General features: G+C 41.1%; 1 protein-coding gene across 2 annotated transcripts in view; it reads right to left on the reverse strand.

The window, feature by feature from the left end:
• The window catches only part of ZCCHC2 (zinc finger CCHC-type containing 2), a 70651-nt gene that overhangs the window by 22549 nt on the left and 25692 nt on the right, over nt 1–22410 (reverse strand). For both annotated transcript variants that reach the window (XR_002726981.1, XM_026448249.2), the window contains 6 exons: nt 20519–20590; nt 15164–15276; nt 7191–7285; nt 4724–4807; nt 2627–2684; nt 156–291 (listed from right to left, as the gene is read on the reverse strand). Coding sequence is in view for 1 of the 2 variants with exons in the window: in XM_026448249.2 (XP_026304034.1) it covers nt 156–291; nt 2627–2684; nt 4724–4807; nt 7191–7285; nt 15164–15276; nt 20519–20590 (558 nt within the window). In the remaining variant the exon portion in view is untranslated. The remainder of the gene's footprint in view (nt 1–155; nt 292–2626; nt 2685–4723; nt 4808–7190; nt 7286–15163; nt 15277–20518; nt 20591–22410) is intronic.

The following is a 22410-nucleotide window of genomic DNA, read 5'->3' on the forward strand; positions in this document are numbered from 1 at the left end:
CTTAGATCATATATAAGTATAAAGTCTAAAACTTAAACATTCCTTCATTTCTTCTTACCAGATTACTATCTGACTGAAAGCTTACAGAACTTAATTTTTTTCTTGTAGAGTAGCAATGCTTTAACTACATACTCCAAAACAAACTGCCCACACACCTGGTCAGCTGAGGTCATACAGTGCTCTGGGTGTTGAATGGTGGTACAGCTTTGCTTCCTCCAATCCACAATTCCATTCTGTTCAGAATATTGCATGGTAAGCCCATCCAATGGAGAACAACTTGTACCAATATTGCTGCCAAAGAAAAGTTTATGAAAGCGTGAAAATCTGCCCTCAATAGTAACCTGCTATTTCATTTCAATGAAGAAGTTACAGTAACCCTCTTTTCAATACATTAGTTTCTTCACAGAATGCCTAATGATAGGTCTAAGAAAAAAAAGTATACTATGAGAAATAAACCACTACACATCTATTTATCATTAATACCTGTCTCTAAAAAGAGTAGTAACAGCTGCACACTCTGCTTTTAGACACTGCGTGATGGTGATCATCATACACTGATTACAGTTGGGACAGAGAGGCTTATACAACCTGCATCTTGAAAGCACTGCTGTCATGAGTACTTAAGTAACTGAGTACATGAAGGGACAGGATAATGAGAACAAAAAAACAAAAGAAACAGACAAGAGAAATAGGCCCCAGCAGAATTCAGATGATAAACTTATTGGACATGGACTTTCAGATAACAGTGCTTAACATGGTCGACAAATATAATACTGAGGATTTTGGAAGAGAAATTTGGAAAAGAAAAAAAAATGTAAATTATAGAACTATAAAATAAACTAATATTACAAACTCAACAAATGGGAAATAGATGGAGAAAATTAGTGAAGGGGAAACAGATGAAGAAAACTAATGAAGAAAAAATTGATCAGAAGAAAACAGATTAAAGCACTGAGAGTGAAAAAAATGTGAAAAACAAAAAAGGCTTAAAAGACATGAGACAGCAAGGCACGGTGGCTCACGCCTATAATCCCAGCACTTTGGGAGGCTGAGGCGGGTGGATCACCTGAGGTCAGCAGTTCGAGACCATCCTGGCCAACATAGTGAAACTCCATCTCTACTAAAAATACAAAAAAATTTAGCCAGGTGTGGTGATGGGCACCTGTAGTCCCAGCTACTTGGGAGGCTGAGGCAGGAGAATCGCTTGAACTCGGGAGGCGGAGGGTTGCAGTGAGCTGAGACCATGCCACTTCACTCCAGCCTGGATGACAGAGCAAGACTCCATCTCAAAAAACAAACAAACAAACAAACAAAAAAAAAACGGGACATGGTGAAAAATCTAACATACGAGGATATGAAGTCTTGGAAGAGGGAACAAGAGAAAAGCAGAGAAGAAATATTTGAAGAAGTAAAAGCTAGTTTTCTAAAATCAAAAGACATCAAGCTACAGATTCAAGAATTCATGCAAAGGAAGCTAGGAAAACTGCTGAAAACCAGACAACAACAAAACCTTAAAAGCAATCAGAGAGAAATGCATATTATCTTCAAAAGAGCAGCAGTAAGACCGATTGAAACTCTGGATGTCAGATGACTTAGATGTGAGTTCCTCTCAAATGAAGAGTCCAGAATAACAGAGTTCATCTGTGAAGAGATCCCAAAAAGCAGGAGCAAGGGAGTGGAGAGAATGAAATGGGGAAGGACTGCAATGAAGAGTCCACAGTGGAGGCTGGAAGCATCAGAAGCTCCGAGCCTCTGGGCCCTCCCAGAATGACAGACCCAAAAAGGATGGAGGCAGCCTCCTCTGTGAGCGGCAAAGGCCCTGAGGCGGAACATGGAGAGTCACGGCTCCTCCTTGAGCGCTAACGTGGTATGAGTCAGAAATCACAGACGGCTTTATGTGATCTGCAGGAGAAACTGGAGGTGAGCGGAGAGAGTAAGATGCAAGGAAATAAAGGGAGAACCAGAAGACGAGGAAGCTATACTTTCAAAAAGCTCATAGAAAATAATTGCCCAATTAGAATCCCACATGTGGCAAGAGTGTCTTTTAAAAATGAAGGCAAAATAAACATTTTTTTCCAGATAAAAATTTAAGTACATTCATCACTGGCAGATGTGACTATAGGAAATACTCAAGTGTTCTTCAGTTGGAAGGAAAATGATCATAGGTGGATGCTCAGAGACACAGGAAGGAATGAGTACACAAACACTACAAAAAGGTTTCATGGGGTTTAAAATTATACAGAGAATTAAAATGTATGACAGCCATGGCTTACAAGTTAGGGGGAAATAAATGATGTTAGAGTAATCTAAGGTCCTCAAATTGTTTGGGACCAGTACAAGCACAAATATCCAACTTTAATAAGTCAAAGATACATAATATAATCTCTAGGGTAACCACTAGAAGAATTTAAAAACATTGTAAAACTATCAAGGCTAATAGGGGGAAAAAAAAGCAGAGAAGAAAAACAACTCAAAAGGAGGCAAAAAAAAAAAAAGTGAGAAAAAGAAACAGAAAAAGTGGAGAAATAAAAAGCAAATAGCAAAATGACAGAATTATAGCCAAATACATCAGAAATCTAATTAAAATGTACCACAGCACTTTTTGTTTTAGAAAGAGGATACTTACTTCACAATGGGACTTTTCCCAGTATGCTTCTTGTGGATTATGGCGTGCTGCAATACATCTAGAAGAGAGGAAAAAGTAACTTACTACATTACATGCTGCAGCAAAAACCAACAGTAGGATGCTACTAGTCTGTATGATCATAACCACTGGTGACAGACTGTATGAAGCACTTCTAAGCATTTCTCAACAAAGAAGGTATCTTAAGCAAATTTTTCAAAAACACAGTAAACTCTGAATTACCTTTTATATCCTCTCAAATGTCTTCCACCTAAGAGCAAATCAATCTTGTTCAAAACTATGGAAGTCTATTATGAGCATATCCCTACGAAACTAAAACATCCAATTTCAGATAGAACTTTTTAACCATTAAAAACTGAAGAGTTTCAAACATTCAAACCCGTATTTATTAATATAACAAATGCCCAGGTACACCACCCTCCAGACTGCTCCATATTTGCCTTTTTTTTTTTTTTTTTTGAGACGGAGTCTCGTCTCGCTCTGTCGCCCAGGCTGGAGTACAGTGGCGCGATCTCGGCTCACTACAAGCTCCGCCTCCCGGGTTTAGGCCATTCTCCTGCCTCAGCCTCCCGAGTAGCTGGGACTACAGGCGCCCGCCATCTCGCCCGGCTAGTTTTTTGTATTTTTAGTAGAGACGGGGTTTCACCGTGTAGACCAGGATGGTCTCGATCTCCTGACCTCGTGATCCACCCGTCTCGGCCTCCCAAAGTGCTGGGATTACAGGCTTGAGCCACCGTGCCCGGCCATTTGCCTCTTTTAAGAAACAGAGTATCACAGGAATGACTGACGGTCTTCCTCCATTCCATTCCCCCTCATCTCTCTGGAGACTAACTAGTACCTTACTTGTTGAAACATTCTAGTTCAAGTTTTAACTATCCATATATGTGTGCTCATAAACACATTAGCTGTTACATGTTTCAATACACAACTGTCCTTCAATATTTGCATGTAATCTATGCACATCCTCCTGTTTACTTTAAATCATCTCTAATTTATACTACCTAATACAATGTAAATGCTATGCAAATAGTTGCCACCCTATATGGTTTCGAGAATAATGACAAGAAAAAGAATTTTTTACCCCAAATACTTTCAGCTCACAGTTGGTTAAAGTCACCAATGCAGAGATGGAGAGCCAACTGTACTATAAATAACCTTTATTTTAATTGCTACCTAGTACAAAGACATTATTTATTTATAACTTTACTAACATTTGAAATGTTCATGCAATTTCCTGGTATTTGCCCTTGCAAACAATGCTGCCTCAAGGACCCGTGCCCATGTCCCCTTTTGCAGGTGTGTAACAATTTTCATAGATGCAGAATTGCTGGACAGCAGCATATAATTATCTCCAACTTCACTACACAGCACCAAATTTCTGTTCAAAATAGTTGTGTCAATTTATAACCCCATCAGCAGTGCCTGAGAGTTCCCACTGCTTCATATGCTTGATGTCAGACTCCAAAATGTTTTGTCAATCTGCTGAGCGTGAGGTGACACCTGTTTCCATCTGCATTTTCCTGATACGAGTGAGGCTGCACACTAAGTAATAGCTGTTTAGGTTTCCTCATCTCAGAATCACCTGTTTATGCCTTTCACCTATATTTCTGTTGGGCTGATTGTCTTACTGACTTTTTAGGAAGATCCTTCCATAGTCTGGCTATAGTCTTATCTGTAAATATCTTGCAAACATCTCCCAATCTGTGGATTGTCTCCCGGCTGTATGGTTCCTTTTGTCACATGGAAGCTCTAATTTAGTAAGATCTCTACTGTGGTCATGCTCTACTTTGTTCAAGAAAGGATTCTCCTCCCAAATTAACATTTAAAAATTTAAATTTTACATATAAGTTGTTATTCACTTGAATGTCTTCTGCATGATGTAATTGGGAATCTAATTATACCTATTTTTTCATATGGAAAATCAACTCTGCCAACACCATTTACTGAACGGTCTATTCTTCCTCCACTTATTTGTAATGCAACCTCTGTCACATTCCAATTCCCATATGTCAGTTTCTCCACTCCTTAACTGTTCTATCCATGTGCTGTATCAGCAGGCTCTAGCGAAGCTACATTTACCTTCTTCTTGACTTGAAGCTTCAGAGCTGTCTTCTTTTAAGTGTTCTAATATCTTAGAAGTCTTCAGAGAGGATTGTAAGTTATCTGCAGGAAGTATTCAATACTATTAACTTTTCAGGAAAATTAAAATAAAGAAAACAAATATAATAATTTTTTTTAACCTAAGGAAAATGAATGGAGGGTGAGTGGTGAAGAAAACATGGCTACTAGTGAGAAGGCAAGCTGACACAGCCCAAAGCACTAGACTGTGAGTGGGAACCGTGATCAAGGAGCCAGCTGTTCCCTGAAGAGCGACTGACTGGGGCAAGTCGTTTCATATCTGTCAGCCCCAGTGTGCTCATGAGAAAATGAGCAAATAAAGTAGAAATGTGCCTCTTAAACCTCTGTGGTGTTGTAAAGATTCAGTTTTTATTTTTTTAAATCTTCAGTTTGCTGTGGATAGTTACTTTTGTAAAATACAATAAAATAATGTGGCACTGTCAAATTGTTAATCTCTCAGTGTCTGCTCTCAATTTCTGTTCTTGTGTTACAGAACAGTAACCAGCAATTTATGGACCAGCACTGGCCCATGCACCACATTTTAGATTACTTCCCCATTGAAACACAGGCCAGAAGGACTCCACAGTTCAACATCTTAACTCATTCAGGACTTTAGCATTGTTTTGTTTTCAGCGCTAGTTTTCAGGATATGGAGTGATGCTCTCTGTCCCAGAGAATAAAAAGGTAAAGCTATCAATTAAAAAAAAAACAAAAAACCCAAGAGTGTATGCAAATGAGCCTTGAAAACAGTGTATTCACTAGGGAAACAACTCAGATATGCATGAACGTTAGGCTGACAAGATTTCCCACAATCTCAAGTTCTGTACTTTCATAGTGTTTTAATTTTACAAACTTGAAACAAAATCCACCAACCTCTTTAGCACTGCTCATGTAATTTAAACACCACCACGCCCTCAAGATGAGTTTATTACTTACATATGAACTCACTTGAGTGAGTTTTCCTGAGCAGCCTGTTCATCTGAACTAAAAGTTTAACTTTGTGCTCAATTCAATGCCTTTTTGAAATTAAACTGATGCTACTGATACATGTTCAAAACAAAGCACTCACATTTGGCTCAGGAAAAAGCACTGATGGTTAAATCTACATAGCTCCAGAATGATCAGGATTCTCTTTAATAAATGCTATTGTTATCATTCAGACATAAATTTAACCCTCAAGTTGTGCATTGTGTCTTGGTCAACTAGTCATAAAGAGTCACATTTTTCATTCTGATTGATAATTACGTTAGCATTTAACACACTTAGAGAAACTTTAAAGGTTATTATAACACTCAATCATACTATTCTTTAACCTCTTTTTCTCCCACTTCAAATTGAGGAAATACCTGTTTTTATTTCCCCTTTAAATACAGGAAAACATGACTCTGTTGAAAGCAGAGGGACAGTTTTAAAAAAAGAAAAATGTTCCTCGCTATAGTAGCTATGCCTGAAGAAATTCTGCTAAATGACACGCCAATGTTACTGACAAAATATTTGTAAAAGGCAGGCTGAGGTAGATGTGTAGAAAATTAAACACAAGGCAGACAGTGGTGAAAGCTGAAACAAGAGGGCAAAACTCAACATACGGAACGTAAGAAAAACTAGCAAAGCTTCAAGGAAGAGGTGATGTTTCATCTGGGCCTTAAAACAGGTGTGATTTTAACAGGCTATGACAAAAGGATGGATGTTTAAGTAAAGGTACAAATGAGCAAAGACACAGGACAGGCAATGGCTGGGCGTGCTGGCAGACAGAGCACAGGGAGCAGAAGGAAGCTCCTGGAAGGTCACAGTGGGGCCTGAATTTCAGACCAACCAGGAATTTAACACATTTATCCTTGTGATAATCCAGGGATACATCCAAGTGGGAAACTAGAATCTGAGAAAAGAGTGAGGGTTTACCTTTAATAGTCCCTGCATGAAAGAAAGGCCTAACTGTAAACAAGGGGATGGTAAGGAAGCGACATAAAGGAAAACATCCTTTGTCTGGCATGCGTTGTCCTTTCCGTGATGAAAACAAAGAGGCAGAGTGAGAAGAATAGGGCTAATGTTTTCTGTCTGATTGGCTGGAAAGGTCAATTGGAAACAGGTGACAGGAGGAAGACAGACTAGATCATACACCAGCACGTGGCACTGTAAGGTCTCCAGCCGGTGACGGGACAGTTCCTGCCCAGGAAATGAAGGACTGGCCACACCCCAAAGTCTAGAGTGGAATCAGACCTTACCTTGGAATCAGTCTGCTCTGTTATATTAGCTTTTATACATGACTTTCTTTAAAACTTCAGTGTAAAACTCATTAAAAATGACAAATAATTGTATGTCACTATTCCCTAACTTTAACCAAAGTGACAAACCTACACAAAATGACATGGTAAAGCAATAAAATCCAACAAAGAAAAAAGACCTCCACAGAGGGACAGAGGATGCTTACTGAGACTGTGTAGGGAGTCTGATGATATGGACTGAAAGAAGCTGTGTACTTTCTGACTCTGTAGAAAAGCTTGTGATGAACTTGAAAATAGCTGCCTGCATATAAAAACAGAGATTTGTTAATTTCAGGTAATGTTAATCCACAAGGAGCTCAGTTTCAATTATAAAGCAGACTTAAGTGGCAGTTTAATTCAGGTATGGAAAAATATTTTTCCTGTAGAAAAGAGTATTATTTTGTAATGTATTTCCTATGGGAAGAAGTCAGTAACATTTAACAAAACTCATTTGCAAGAATTGACAAAATAGGTGCATTTTTAATTTTGTATAATCTAATGGTATGTTTTCAATTCTGGCCCAAAAATGTATTATTCCAGCCTTTGCCCAAGTGATCCAACAGCCACCCTTCTGTTCAGAAAAACAACTGTAATTTCTTTACTCTTGTTCATAGGGGTTCTTCTCCTTATTTGGCTGTACTATTTTTCTTTTTCTTTTTTGAGACTGAGTTTTGCTCTTTTTGCCCAGGATGGAGTGCAATGGCACAAACTCAGCTCACTGCAACCTCCGCCTCTCCGGGTTCAAGCAATTCTCCTGTCTCATCATCCCGAGTAGCTGGGATTACAGGTATGTGCCACCATGCCTGGCTAATTTTGTATTTTCAGTAGAGACGGGGTTTCACCATGTCTGTCAGGTTAGTCTCAAACTCCTGACTTCTGGCGATCTGCCCACCTCAGTCTCCCAAAGTGCTGGGGTTACAGGTGTGAGCAACCGAGCCTGGCCTCTGGCTGAACAATTAAGGGACATTCCCACACTCTCCAAGTGGGAAGTTGGGAAGTTTGGGATGCTAAGAGTCCTGGAAAATATGGAACAGTCAATTATGTAGTTATCATATATTATACATACATTCTACAACCTAAGGCATGACTGACTGATGATTCATGTTGAATGTGTATCATGCCATGAATCAAAGTTATCTTTGAAACCCAGCTTTCCTCATATTTTATTAATGTAATTAAAAGACTCCAGCTGGAGGTCTTTCCGACAGTGGTACCTGTAAAAGGGTTCTTGGACATAGAATTAGAGCAGAATCTACTAGAAAGTTTACTTTGGATTTAAATACCAGTTCAATCACTTATAAGCTGAAGCACCCTAAACAGCCTTTCAACTTCTAATTTCTTATGGTTACGAGAATCAAATAGTACACATAGATAAACACTCAGCCTACCTACTACTTAGGTGCTTAATGTACAAATCCCATTCTATTAGTTTTGAACACTTTTAAATGCTCATTTTAAATTTTAATTCTTAATTTCTCCCCCAAGGTTTTTGACCTATTATTCAGATTAATTATAAAATCAGATACCAACAGATGACCTTTATGGGCCAAAGTTGCCTCGTATATCATGCAAAATTGCTTCTTCGTATTCTAATGTGAGAGTAAACATTCAATAGGAAGACATGGGTGAAATTAAGAGATGGAAGAACTGAGATCTGAATTCAGGAGCAAATCTCGATTTCCAGGTCTGAACATATTACCTAAGGCTGACTTTAAAATCCAAAGGCAGTGGTGGAACCCACACCCAGTCATGTTAGAAACCAACTGGTCAAAAGCACAGGCACACCTTCAATTCAAGGCCTGAGTTCCAAGGAACAGCTCAGATGTAACTCCAAATCCTATGTACACATCCACTACAGGAACACTGAGTATTGCATTCAAACCACAAATGAGATAAAGGCAGGGGACTGAAATCAGCATACAAACTAAAGTCAAGGCTCATTAATGAATAACCACAAGATGGCAATTATACTGATATTAAAAAATCAAAGTGGCCATAAACTACTTGATAAATCAAATCAGTAAGAAAAACAAGGTTACATTTTGACACGACAGAAATCATCCAACCCCAAATGCACATTTCAGGCCATATTTTCTTTTTTGAGACGGAGTCTCACTCTGTCACCCAGGCTGGAGTGCAGTGGCCGGATCTCAGCTCACTGCAAGCTCCGCCTCCCGGGTTTACGCCATTCTCCTGCCTCAGCCTCCGGAGTAGCTGGGACTACAGGCGCCCGCCACCTCGCCTGGCTAGTTTTTTGTATTTTTTAGTAGAGACGGGGTTTCACAGTGTTAGCCAGGATGGTCTCGATCTCCTGACCTCGTGATCCGCCCGTCTCGGCCTCCCAAAGTGCTGGGATTACAGGCTTGAGCCACCGCGCCCGGCCAGGCCATATTTTCATTTTCCTAACCTATAACATATTTGAGACTAAATGCAGTGTGTCCTGCATTTAGATACCAAGATCTGTATCACTTACAAACATTTCCTATTTCTCAGTTTCCTTTCTTCCCCCTCCTTTATAATCGCTACACTTCCGAGACACAAAGGATGACCTACTAATTTAAAACCCACAAACTGAGAAGGAAGTGTCCTGACATCCTATTAATGGTGTTGAGGCCACAGGCGAGCCATCTGGGAAAAGATACGAATCCCCACCATACTCCTTACATCAAAAAAATCACAAATGAATCCAAGATTTTTTTTTTTAAAAGGAAGTATCAGAAGAAAACATTTTAAAAGTATTTTTTGAAACATATTTCAGACATGTTTTCAAACATATCTTTGAAAAGGTCTTTCTAGGCATGACACAAAACCCGGAAACCACAAGAGAAAAGATCAATACATCTGACTACATAAAAATTTAAAACACCTGTATGGTCATGAAGTAATCGCAAGCAGAGCTCTTTCCTTTATCTAACAAGTAACTCTTCCAATCAGTGACACCAATAAAGCATGGAAAGGACTGAAAAGGCCGTTTACAGGGAGGCGGCAAAGGCTACTCAAACACAAATTGCAATCAGACTGTCTTTCTTTCTGAGATGGGCGAAGAAGAGCAATTGAGAATGTTTTGAGTCTGCTCAGGTGGGAGATACAAGCATGAGGCCTCAGAGGATATAAAAAAGCTGCTACCTTTTTAGAAATAGTTTGAAAATACTACATATTAAAAATACATGTCACTTTTGACCAATTAAAATATTTCTATAAATTGATCTTACAGATAAATGTATCCATATGTGTTAACAATATATACCTGGAGAGGACTGCTTGAGCCTAGGAGTTTGAGATAAGCCTGGGCAACAGAGCCAGGTCCTGTCTCAAAAAAAAAAAAAATTAATAAAAATAAAAAGCAAAAAATTAATCATACACCTGTACACTACAGTAGTTTAAAATATTTAGAAACAACTAAAATGGACGTAAAATATGCTGATTAATTACGGTTCTGCTAAAAAGGAATATTACGTAGCAAATAAAACAGCCATCTTTTTACATGTATTGATGTGTTACCATGTCCCAATATATTTAAAGAAAAAAGTGGCAGGAAAGTATTAATATGTATAAAATACTTCCGTTTGGATAGTAAAGGAAATATATATATATATACACACACACACACAAATCTAAGGGCATTTATGTGCACACAAAATTTTGGAAAAGTTACACTACTTTAGCCGTTAGAGTTGGAGAATGGGAAACCGGGAAATTTTCTCAGTACACACCTCTGCATTCTTCAAAATTAGCTTTAATAACATCTTTACAGTAAAAACGCTTAAAACACACAGACACAACATGCACAAGAGGCCAAGTATGATCAAAGCTGAGGAGAATCCTAAAAGCTTTAACAAGGAGTCACACACATACTTTTTTTTTTTTTTTTAAGAGACAGGGTCTCACTCTGTTGCCCAGGCTGGAGTTCAGTGGTGCAATCATAGCTCACTGTGGCCTCAAGCTCCTGGGCTCAGGTGATCCTCCCACCTCAGCCTCTGGAGTAGCTGGGACTACAGGTGTGCACCACCACACCCGGCTCATTTTTACATTTTTTTGTAGAGATGGGGTTTCACTATGTTGCCCAGGCTGTTGGCCTCAAACGATCCTCCTGTCTTGGCCTCCCAAAGGGCTGTGACTACAGGCATGAACCACTGTGCCCAGCCACTTACTTTTTAATTGGGGTCCTAGCTGACAGCCGTTTTTTGAAAATGGCTCCTTCCAGAAATAGTTAATTTTTTCCTTCTGAAAATCTCAAACTTACAAATACAGTACAAAGGCTTTTTTCCTAAACCATAAATACCTGATGTAATGGCTAACTCCTGGAAAGACATCAGTATTTCCTATGTTCTCCTACAATCAAAATCAGGAAATTAACACTGACCAATTTTTACCTTCTATTCCTCAGATCCCATTTAAGTTTTGCCAATTGATCCGTTTCATATTAAAGATCCAGTTCAGCATCTGGCACCACACTCAGCTGTCGCACCTAAGAGGACAGGCTAGGTATACTCTGGAATGCTGTCTCTGGTGGTTTGTCTGAGGTTTCCCCACAATCAGATTCCTGGCAAGAACAGAGCAGTGGGGCTGTGTATTTCTGCTGCAGCCTGTCTTGTGGAGGAGATGCTGACTGCCCACCACTGATAAGTTCACTTCAGCTGATTACAATGGTGCACGACAAGGCTTCTCCACTCTAAAGTTACTCCTCCCTTTACGATTAATAAGCATTATTCTGTGAAAAAAATTCTGGGAAAGGACTTCGATACTGTAAATATCCTATTCCTCAAACACTCAATCTATTCACTTATTATTTCAACATGGACTCACGGTTTTCTATTTTATGCAATGTACTATTATTATTTGTCCTGATGTTTCTATTTACCCCAGATGTGACACTAGAAGCCCCGTCAAGCTGGCTCTGTCCTTTTGACAAAACTGGATCATTCTTTGAGCACACCCATGTTTTCTGGCACCACAGGCTCATCTTGTACTTTTCCTGCCCCATTCTGAAATCAGCTTTTCAAAACTTCAAGGAACTCTAGTTCCTTTTAGAGGAGCTCTAGTTCCTTTTAATGGAGAATCACACAGAGAAGTCAAGGTCTGGGCACAGGTATGCCCACTGTTACTGGGATGTTGCTACTTCCAGACCCGTTCAATGAATCACACATATGCACCCATATCTATTTCTGTATCTGCATATACTGGATACCATGAGTTCACACCAATGACTTCAATTCCAATCAGACACTCTAGGGATCAGGGTTCAACCTGGTTTTGTTGTTTTTCATAGGATAATGCCCTTTTCCAAAAGAAAGAAACCTGGTTCTCACTGTCCTGAATATATTTACACAGTTGCTCCAATCCCCTACAGCAAGCTCTCTCCTCTGTCGCTGCTGCTCCCTTCCAACCCCTGGACGGGTGCCCTCCTGGCCCTGCCTAGGCTTCAATGGCCTGCTAGGCCATCGCTCCACGCATCTGCCCTCCTCACTCTCTTTGAGCTCTGTGACATGGCCAGGCCTCCCACCACCCATGAGAGAATGGCTTCCTCACCCCACACAGGTCCCCTTCTCCAGTCCATCAGGGCACATCCTCCTATCCTGATGCTGCTGTCTACCTTGCTCTGCCCCATTGAGTGGCTTTAGGACTTAACTGGTCAGAAGGGACAGGAAAAAGAGAACGGGAGCCAGCAATGACTTGAAACATGATAGTCATACAAAGAATGCAGTCAATAGTATTACTAAGACCTGAACCACATAGTTCAGCATATCTCCTAGAACACACAGGCATCAAGGGTTTTTCTGAGACAGGGTCTGGCTCTGTCATCCAGTATGGAGTACAGTGGCACTAACAGTTCACTGCAGCCTCAAACTCCTGGGCTCAAGTGATCCTCTCGTCTCAGTCTCCCGAGTAGTTGGACTTACACATGCCACTACACCTGGCTAATTTGTAAAATTTTTTGTAGACACGGAGTCTCATTATGATGCCCAGGCTGGTCTCAAACTCCTGGCCTCAAATGATCCTCCTGCCTCAGCCTCCCAAAGTGCTGGGATTACAGGTGTGAGCTACTGTGCCCGGCCCTCTCCCTCTCTTTCTCTAAATCTTTCCCGTGCCCTTTGAGATTCCCCAAATATGGAGACTCTGTGCATGCAGTCTGTATCTCCTTATTTCTGATACAATCTGCCCAGCCCCTGGGCTCCAACTGTGCTCACCGCCACTCACATGGAAGGTGATCCTCTCCCCACAACCTCCTGGCATGCATGCACCTGGACTCCCTTGACTCAACCGGCCACTCAGCCACTCTGCGTCAACTGGACCTAGTCTAAGTCATGTATCAACCTTTAGGTCACTCTTCCATGTTTATATTCAATTTTGGCCCTGGCCTGTCTCCTCCATTCCAAATCTTGTGTCATGTTGGGAGCCTACACGACCACACGAGTGTCTGCACGGGTGACCCACCTGACACTGGACTCTTTGGCCGCCTTTTCCCTAGTAATTTCCTCACATTTCTATCTTCTAGTATTTTACTTCCACTGTCACACCCCGGATCTTGCCATACAATGAAAATACTCTCCCACTCCCAGATTTCTGCTTGTCTCCACTGGGGAGCAAACACTCATCCCCTTCTCAGGCCCGCACATCCTGAGAATACTCACTGGTCCCAATTCCCTGCTCAGGGGCGGGGCCGCAACAGTCAGTGACACACACCTCTGCTCTCCCTTGGGAAGTCGGCTTCCCAAACTGGGCCACCTCAAGTTTAGAAGGCAGATGATAGGCTGTCTTACTTAAGCCCTGAACCTAAGCCATATAGGCTCCAGCACTGCTTTTTATGTAATGTATTTATTAATAACTGCAAGTTTCCAGTAAAACAGCATGTTTCCTTGGCCATTATTCCTGAATTTATGTCCCTCCTACAGGGAAGCCCTCAGAGAGGTGAGTGCCACGACTGCCAAAACCATCCGCTGACCTCCACCGTCACCTCTAGATCCACTCACCCAGATGCCTCGCTCTCATCCCAATGAGACCCTCACTGCTTAATTACCCGATTACTCCCATGGCACCTGTTTTCCAAGCACAGTTCATTCCACTCTAGCAGACTCACCTACTTTCACTTCCTAGTCCAGCTTAGATCTCGTAACTGTCCATCATTTGTTAAAAACTGAACATTTTTTCCCCAAATTTCCTTGCCTCATTGTCTTTCTGTCTCATCCAAGAAAGCCCTATCCAGGACACATACAACCACTTGCTTTCCTGACACTTGGACCTGAGCTGCTGGGAAACATTTAAAAAACAGCTCACACAACAGGACAGACCAATACCTTGATAACGTATTGATCTTCAATCTCAAATGGACTCCACACCTTGCCCGGCTCACTTGACTTCCTTCAGCAGGTTGTCCTCCAGATCTCCACACAATGATTTACATCCCCTCTAGTCTCAAGCATGTGATCCCACACCCTCAAATCTACCCATTCTTAAGCAAACCTCTTACTTCAGAGAAGCCATTAATTGGGCAAGAGATCCCTCAACTTCCCATCATGAAACAAGTACATTTCCCTACATCCACACTCATCCCACCTCCACAGGGCCCTTGTGCCGCCAAGGACACGCCTTGCCTGTGTCTTCAATTTCTTCCTTTGTGAGCACACGGGAGGCTCCGGGAATTAATCCAAGCTCATCTCATCTAAGCGGGTCTTTCCCAACAACCTCATGTGAGCAAAACCTTGATCCCTGGCAGCACCATGGCTCCAACAGAGCAACGGCCAGGAAAAGCAGGTGCTGGAAAGCAGGGCTGCCTTTCACTCTCCCACCCACCAGCCCAGGCACTTGACAACTTAAATAAAACATCTCTTCAAAGTGGAGCTCCTAGACAAAGGCCTCTTTCAATAAGTATTTTATAAAGAATATAAGAGGCTTTATTCAATATCTGCATATTTCAGAAGCAACTAACTTTTATGACATCAGAGAACTAAACAGTACAATGATAAAACTAGTTTGGTATCTTTTACTATGAGCCTAGACCTAAACAGCACAAGGATAACATGTCCATTTTAAGAAGTACGCCAGAGAAAGATCTCTCTGATTCCCCCACCTGAAGACCCATCTGGAGTGGCGCTGTGTCCTGTCTGTATGCTGCTGTGATAGGTGTTAGGTCAATCATTACCTTAGAATGGGCTCTAGGTCAGGATGTCGCCGTTCTTCCCTTTTCAAGGAACCCTGATTCAGGGCTCCTAAGATGGTCTTGTCAAAAGTCTCTGAAGACAGTTCCTTTGGAAGCTAGAAAAGAAAAACCACAATATCCAATGTTAAGTTTCTCACTTACTGGTAAATGTTACAAGTCAGATGCATAAAATGAAGATTAATACCTTCTGCTCATTATTTTCCCAAAAGCAGTTTGTTTCCCAAATCTTCACAACACCGGACCCCATAATGAAGCAGCACAGGCCTTTCCTACTGGGAAATGCACCATCTTCTCATCGTACCTCAGGGCTCCCCCAAATGCAGGGCAACCCACAGCATTCAACATGTTCCTGGAACAGGAGACGCCTGCATGGACCTCACACTCTGGCTCCACATGCCACACTGAAATGACACCCATGCTAAGGTTCTCGAGTTAAGGTGAAGATTCTGTTCAGCACAGCTAGTACTATTTTTACCCTGGAATAGTATTCCAAGGAGTGTTATCTGCGCCTTTGCCCTTAGCACTTTTGTGCCTCCTGTTTTACGTTTTACTCTCAGGCAATGTCAGATCACCAGTGCTATGCAGCAAATAAAGAACTGAATATGAGAGACGGTTGAGAAACCCTCAATATTACTCATTTATATAAAAACCACGCCCTGGAGGTGCCTCACGTGATTGAGGCAATCAGATCAGAGCAATGTGCTAGAAACCACAAAAAAATCAACACTTGGCCAAGAAAAATTTTGGATTTTAAACAAAATGTAATCAGTTTACTTTTTAAAAATTCCTAGTAAATTGATTATTCATAAGCCAACTTTCCAAGTCTTTGAAAAATTCAAAGTTTTAAATTTGACTTTTCATAACTAATCTGTGCTATTACTGGCACTAAAATTCAGAGTAGAACCATTAACAGTATCTGAGAAGCCACAGGAATACAAAAATATATACCGATTGTTGATTTACATATTGAGCTCTGAGAAGTCCAAAGCAAATTTTCTTATGAAAAGTAAATATTTTTAGTCAATTCAGAAATGAGAAATTTAGCAAAGGTAGCATAAAGCACCCCTCACTGTGGGCACAGGAGACTGCAAGATCAAGACGCTCTGTCAGAGTGAAGTCCCTTCTGGTCAGACGGAAGGCTCTGTCAGCATTCTACACACCCACTGTGGAAATCATGCCCTCTGACCACCAACAGGAGAAACAACGTCTGAATCTATCCATTTTCTTTTCTTTTTTTTTTTTTTTTGAGATAAGAGCTTTGCTCTGTCACCAAGACTGCAGTGCAGTGGCATGATCTCAGCTCACTGCAACCTCCGCCTTCTGGGTTCAAGTGATTTTCCTGCCTTGGCCTCCTGAGTACCTGGGATTACAGAGGTGCACCACCACGCCTGGCTAATTGTTTTTGTATTTTTAGTAGAGAATGGGGTTTCCATGTTGGTTAGGCTGGTCTCGAACTCCTGACCTCAGATGATCCACCAGCCGTGGCCTCCCAAAGTGCTGGGATTACAGGCGTGAGCCGCCATACCTGGCCTCCATTTTCCAAACAAAGAAATCACTCATTTCAATATTTATATTTTGATATTAGCATTTTAATACAGACTTAACAGCACCAGGCATATATCCTACTACCCATTTTAAACACAATACTGAGTATATCTGTACACAGCCAAAGAAAACCAGTGTCAGTGAAAAGTCTATTTCAACCACCAAATCACTGATGTTTGTACTGAACACTGAAGGCAACAGTGTATAAATATTCACAGTTCAGTGACACTGTTCACATTGCTGGGCAGACTGCAGGTATGCGGTCATCAGCATGTGCAAACTGATTTATTTTCAAGTGATTTTTATGTTCAACTTCCAGGGCCTACTTGCAGTCTTAAAGAAAGGCTCATTTGCTTAAAAAAAAAATATATATATATATATATATATACACACACACACACATATAGTTTTAAATCATGTCTTTTATATTCTAGTCACGTGTTTTGAATTTTCTCACCTTTCAATCCTAGTTCTAGCAAACCCAGCCACCCACCTCCAGAGCTCCAGCTCAGCCTCAGAACAAGTTCAGAGGAATGAAAGGTTTTTGCACTGAGCTATTACAAATGTTGCTCTCTAAATACGCTGAGACCAATGGATAATCTAATGTTTGTAGCAGTCCTTGTTCATTCAATCATTCAGCAAACGTTCAAACTCCCACCGTGCCCCAGGCACTGTTTTAGGAACCCTGATTCTGCAGTGAAGGAAGAAACAAAAACCCCTGGCTGCATAAGAGTAGACATTCTGATCATGAGAAACGACAGCTGTAACTGCTAAGAAGAAAAACAAAAAAGGGGACCAGACATGGTGGCTCACGCCTGTAATCCCAGCACATTTGGCCAAGGTGGGTGGACTGCTTGAGCTCAGGAGTTCAAGATCAGCCTGGGCAACATGGCAAAACTCAATCTCTACTAAAAATACAAAAATTATCTGGGTGTGGTGGTGCGTGCCTGCAATCCCAGCTAATTGGAAGGCTGAGGCATGAGAACAGCTTGAACTGGGGAAGCAGAGGTTGTAGTGAGCCTCTCGAGATAGTGTCACTACACTTACACTCCAGCCTGGGTGATGGAGCAAGACTCTGTCTCAAAAGAAAAGAAATTAAAAAAAAAAAAAAAAAAACCCCACAAAAACAGGTGAAGGGGGCCAGGATGCAAAGGACAGAGGCTGCTATTTGTATGGGAAAAAAGGACTTGAAATATTGACCTCCAAATCACATTTCCACACTACGGCAAGCCAGAAGTACAGGTCAATAGGGTCTATAGAATAAAAAGAGTGTTCATTTGGACATGTTGTCAAAAGGACAGATTTTGCTCCTGAACTTTTTTTTTTTTTTTTTAAAGACAGAGTTTTGCTCGTCGCTCAGGCTTGAGTGCAATGGCACAATCTCAGCTCACTGCAACCTCCACCTTCTGGGTTCAAGTGATTCTCCTGCCTCAGCCTCCAGAGTAGCTGGGATTACAGGTGCCCACCAACACACCTGGCTAATTTTTTGTATTTTTAGTAGAGATGGGGTTTCAGCATGTTGGTCAGGCTGGTCTTGAACTGCCGACCTCAGATGATCCACCTGCCTCAGCCTCCCAAAGCACTGGGATTACAGGCAAGAGCCACCGAACCCGGCCGCTCCTGAACTTGCGTAGATGATGTTAAAAGGAAGGTAAAAGAGAAAAAAGGATAAGGTAAACTTGGAAAAGTATCATATAGTAGGCAGTATGTTTACAGAAGTACATAATGTTGCAGATTATTTCATGTAACTGAGAGGCATTTATACTATTTGAGAAAAACATTATATCCAAATACTGGCTAAGCAGGGTGTTCATTAATTGCTATGATTCTGAAGAGTGAATTACTTATTTGGAGTTGTATTTGTTTTAAAGCATCTAAGCTTTTAGAAAAAATGGGCGACTAAAGCAATGACATCTGTCAAAGCACAAACAGCTGAAGCTTCCAGAGGGAAAGCCAGTAGAAGGCAGACTCCATGTGCTAGGCCCCACCTGGGGGTCAGCTGCATGCTCTCTCAGCATGAGGGACAGGGAAGCAGGACCTCACACACACACTAGCACCAAGTCACTCGGTCTGGACACCCCCTTTTCAAGACTCTTCAGCCTCAGCTCTGTACTCCTGCAACTCGCCCACAATTCTGTTGTGGGAAGGACAGAAGAAGGGAAATGAAAACAGGCTGCTCCTTAACCCAAATGAAGCCTGTTTGTGATCACCTGTCTAAATTTTGATAAATTTCTTCTGTTCAGAGAAAAGTCAGAAATAACTAGAAGAGATTGTAAAAGTATGTGGAGGTGGGGTGAGGCAGCCCTGCTTAGCCGCCTCTGTCATTAGAACCTCATCCAGGCACTCATTTTCTCCAGCGGGGTGCACTGCCTGGCAGATGGAGCCTGCCCCAGCCCGAGCAACTCTTCCCTGGCATCCTCACGACTGTTACCATGACTGAGCACAGCAGCCAGAAGCTCACAGACCCATGCCATCTCCCTCGCCAAGGTGTCCAGAGCTGACATGTCACAGGCAGTGGCCTCTGGCATCTGGAAATGAGTAAAACTCATCCCCCAACCTTACCCAAGGCAGGTCACTAATGAGTGGGAGAAGGAGTCTTCAACCCTTAACTGACAGAGCCTAGTTTATATATAATAAGCCAGAGGAAAATGGAGCTATTTAAGTTATCCCTGGGTGCTACTTCATTCACAGGGACTAATAAGAAATTCAGCAGAATTCACATTTTGACAGTCTTCCTCAAAGAACCAGCATCTAATGTGGTATTCAAAGCTCTACAAGTTGATGAATAAAACGGTCTCTCATAGATTTAAGAATGATCTGAAAAGAATATACTTATGGTGACAGACAACCTAAAACTGGCACTAGCCTCAAAATATCATATATGTTTAATACTATACTTGTACCCAAAACTTAGTAACTGAGTTGGGAATGTTTCTGGACTTTCTGCTTTATCTCTCTAGTAACAACAAATTTTAAAATATTTGCTTACTGAAAAAGAATAACTTATCAACCATTTACACTTATTCTCTCTTTTTGATATTTATTTCTATCCACTTTTCAATCAAATCATATTAGTATAAAAGAAACTAATGGTTTGATGGTTTGAACAAAATGATCTAAGATACCTTTCACCTCTGGCAAGTCTGTAATAAAATGCTTCTATTATCTTCTTATTGCCAGTAGTTTGGAGATTCTATCATATGGGGGGTGAGGTGGGGAGGAGCTGGAACTCAAAGAAGGAAGAAATGGAGAAGTATTTCAGGGAAGTGCATAGCTGAATAGTCGTGAAATCTGAGAACTCCCACCAAGCGGAAGCAAGCCTCATTTGGTTCTGCATACACATTCTCTACTAAGAAGTCCCTTTGCAAGCAGCCACCAATGATGCACATCTCTGCAGGAAACTAGGAACAGGGCTCCCTTTTTTTTTTTTTCCCCCCAAGTAGAGGCAGGGTCTCACTGAGTTGCCCAGTCTGGTCTTGGAACTCCTGGCCTCAAACAATCCTCCAGCTTCGGCCTCCCAAAGTGCTGGGATCACAGGTGCATGCCATTGTACCCGGCCTGTATTTTTTTTTTTTAATGTAGAAATCCCTTCATCATTTCCTTATGTTGGTAATGTCAGGTAAGAAAATATGTTTAGAATAAGATGACGTTTTCCACAGCTAATGTTCATTTAGAGTTCTGAGCCAACCTTTATTTATATGTTTTAATTTTCCTGTTTTTTTTTTGACGTTGAGTTTCTGGATTCTATATATTATATAAAAATCATTTTAACAACAAAATCTATACTTTTACCTTCAGTAGAAATTCCTGTAGTTCTTGGTGGGTTTTTGTTACTGTTGTGACTGAAAGATCAGACCAATTTACCTGATTTAAAAAAAACACACATATTATATGGTTATTCCTTAGGCAGGAACCGGCTAGAAAAAAGCCATGTGCAAAAACAAAGGGCCTTACTTAAATTTTACTAAGGTTAACAATTAGAAATATAAAGTTAATCTGGCATTGTCATAATTTCAAAATTAGTAAAATTAACTGCACGTTTACATATGCTACTCAAACTAATAACTCTTCAAAATGACACTTTTTAAAACCTATCTGAAAATATGATGTTTAGTAATTTTTCAAAGGGATGTATTTATTTTCTATGAACTTACAGAACTCTAAAACGACACTTTTGACAGTACAAATCTTTGCCACTTAAAAGCTAAAAATTCTATCTCCTGAAACTTATTAGGTATACACCCTTATTAAGTATACACCCTAGTGTTTACTGCCCTCTTTGGTAGTACCATTTCATATTTTTATGGAATTTATGGTTAGAAGAGACTTCATCTTTATCTCAATCTTTAAAATCCTATTAAGATACTAGGGACAGGTATGATTACTTCCATTTTGAGATGGAGAAACAAGTTCAAACAAGTTAGGTTACTGAGGTGTGACCCTAAGTAGGTGCAAGAGTCAGAATTGACATCTCTTGTGCTACCCCACCCACCATCTCCTCGATGCTTTTCATCCAGTAGACTCAACTGTGGTCCCCTAATAATTTCTACCCTATAATTATTTGAGCTAAATAAATACTTGCCCTATGCTACTGTCTAGACCTTACCAACTTGTAAGTAATCAGATACTTTAAAATAGATAAAAATTTTTATCTACGTGTCTAAAATTAATATCTTTATTAACTGGCACACTTCTTAGGTGATTTTTAAGTATTCAAATGTTTGCAGAGCAGCTCCTTGTATTGGGCATTATTCTGACTCTTGTGTCAGGGGATGCAGAAATGGACAAGACAGTTAAGTCTCCACTAAGTTCACAGGCTAGTGCAGGAGACAGATCAAAGCCAAGTGAATATATAAGAATTTCCATCAGTGCTTTGAAGAAAACGCATAGGGCATGGTACAAGAACGGGGAGATGCACATGAGCTGGGGTGTCAAGAAGGATCTCTGAAGAGGGAGCTTTAGAGCCAGAAGGTGGCCTGTCCTTGGTCTGGGGAAATGGGGGAAGAGCATTTCAGGCAAGAGGACAGTGAAGCCTTCAAGAAGGCAAGCTGTGAGCTCCAGCAGCAAAAGTGGCTAGCCTGAGCGTGGAGAGCAAAGAGCGAGATGCATGCCACGGTAAGACACCAGGAGATTAGGGCTGAAATCTTGCAAACTGAGGATCTTTCTCCCTCAAAGCAAAGCTGGAGTTCTGAAATTCATTCAACGAGCAAGTCAGACATGGTGGGATGGCTGAAGATGAAGATTCCTGCTCTCCATGAGAATATCTACTAGAAAGAGCTGTGAAAGATACAAGGGCAGAGTACCATGGATGAAGGAGAAAACTCCATGAGAGAGGGACAGCCAAAATTTGGCAAGCAATGCCTTTGGAGAAGAACTGAAGTGAAGATGCACAAAAATGTGGCATGGTTCCACCTGGCTTCAGGGTGTGTGCCGTCCAACCTGAGGAGAAAGGGCTATAGCTCAAGCAGGGAGAAGTAAGGAAGATGTGAACAAGGAATTCCCAATACAGCTGACGGGCAGAAAGACATGGAAAGTCTTCGCCTGGGATCCCGCACAGAATCAGAGCTGGGCTCTACAGCCAATCCCAGCTGTGGAAAGGACAGGCAACAAAACCAATCATGAGTAAGAAGACAGGGCAATGAAGTGGGAATAAAAGCGTCACAGAGAACAAAGAGGAGGAGAAA

Source organism: Piliocolobus tephrosceles, chromosome 18 (genome assembly GCF_002776525.5).
Source record: "Piliocolobus tephrosceles isolate RC106 chromosome 18, ASM277652v3, whole genome shotgun sequence".
In the NCBI taxonomy this organism is placed as follows: Eukaryota; Metazoa; Chordata; class Mammalia; order Primates; family Cercopithecidae; genus Piliocolobus; species Piliocolobus tephrosceles.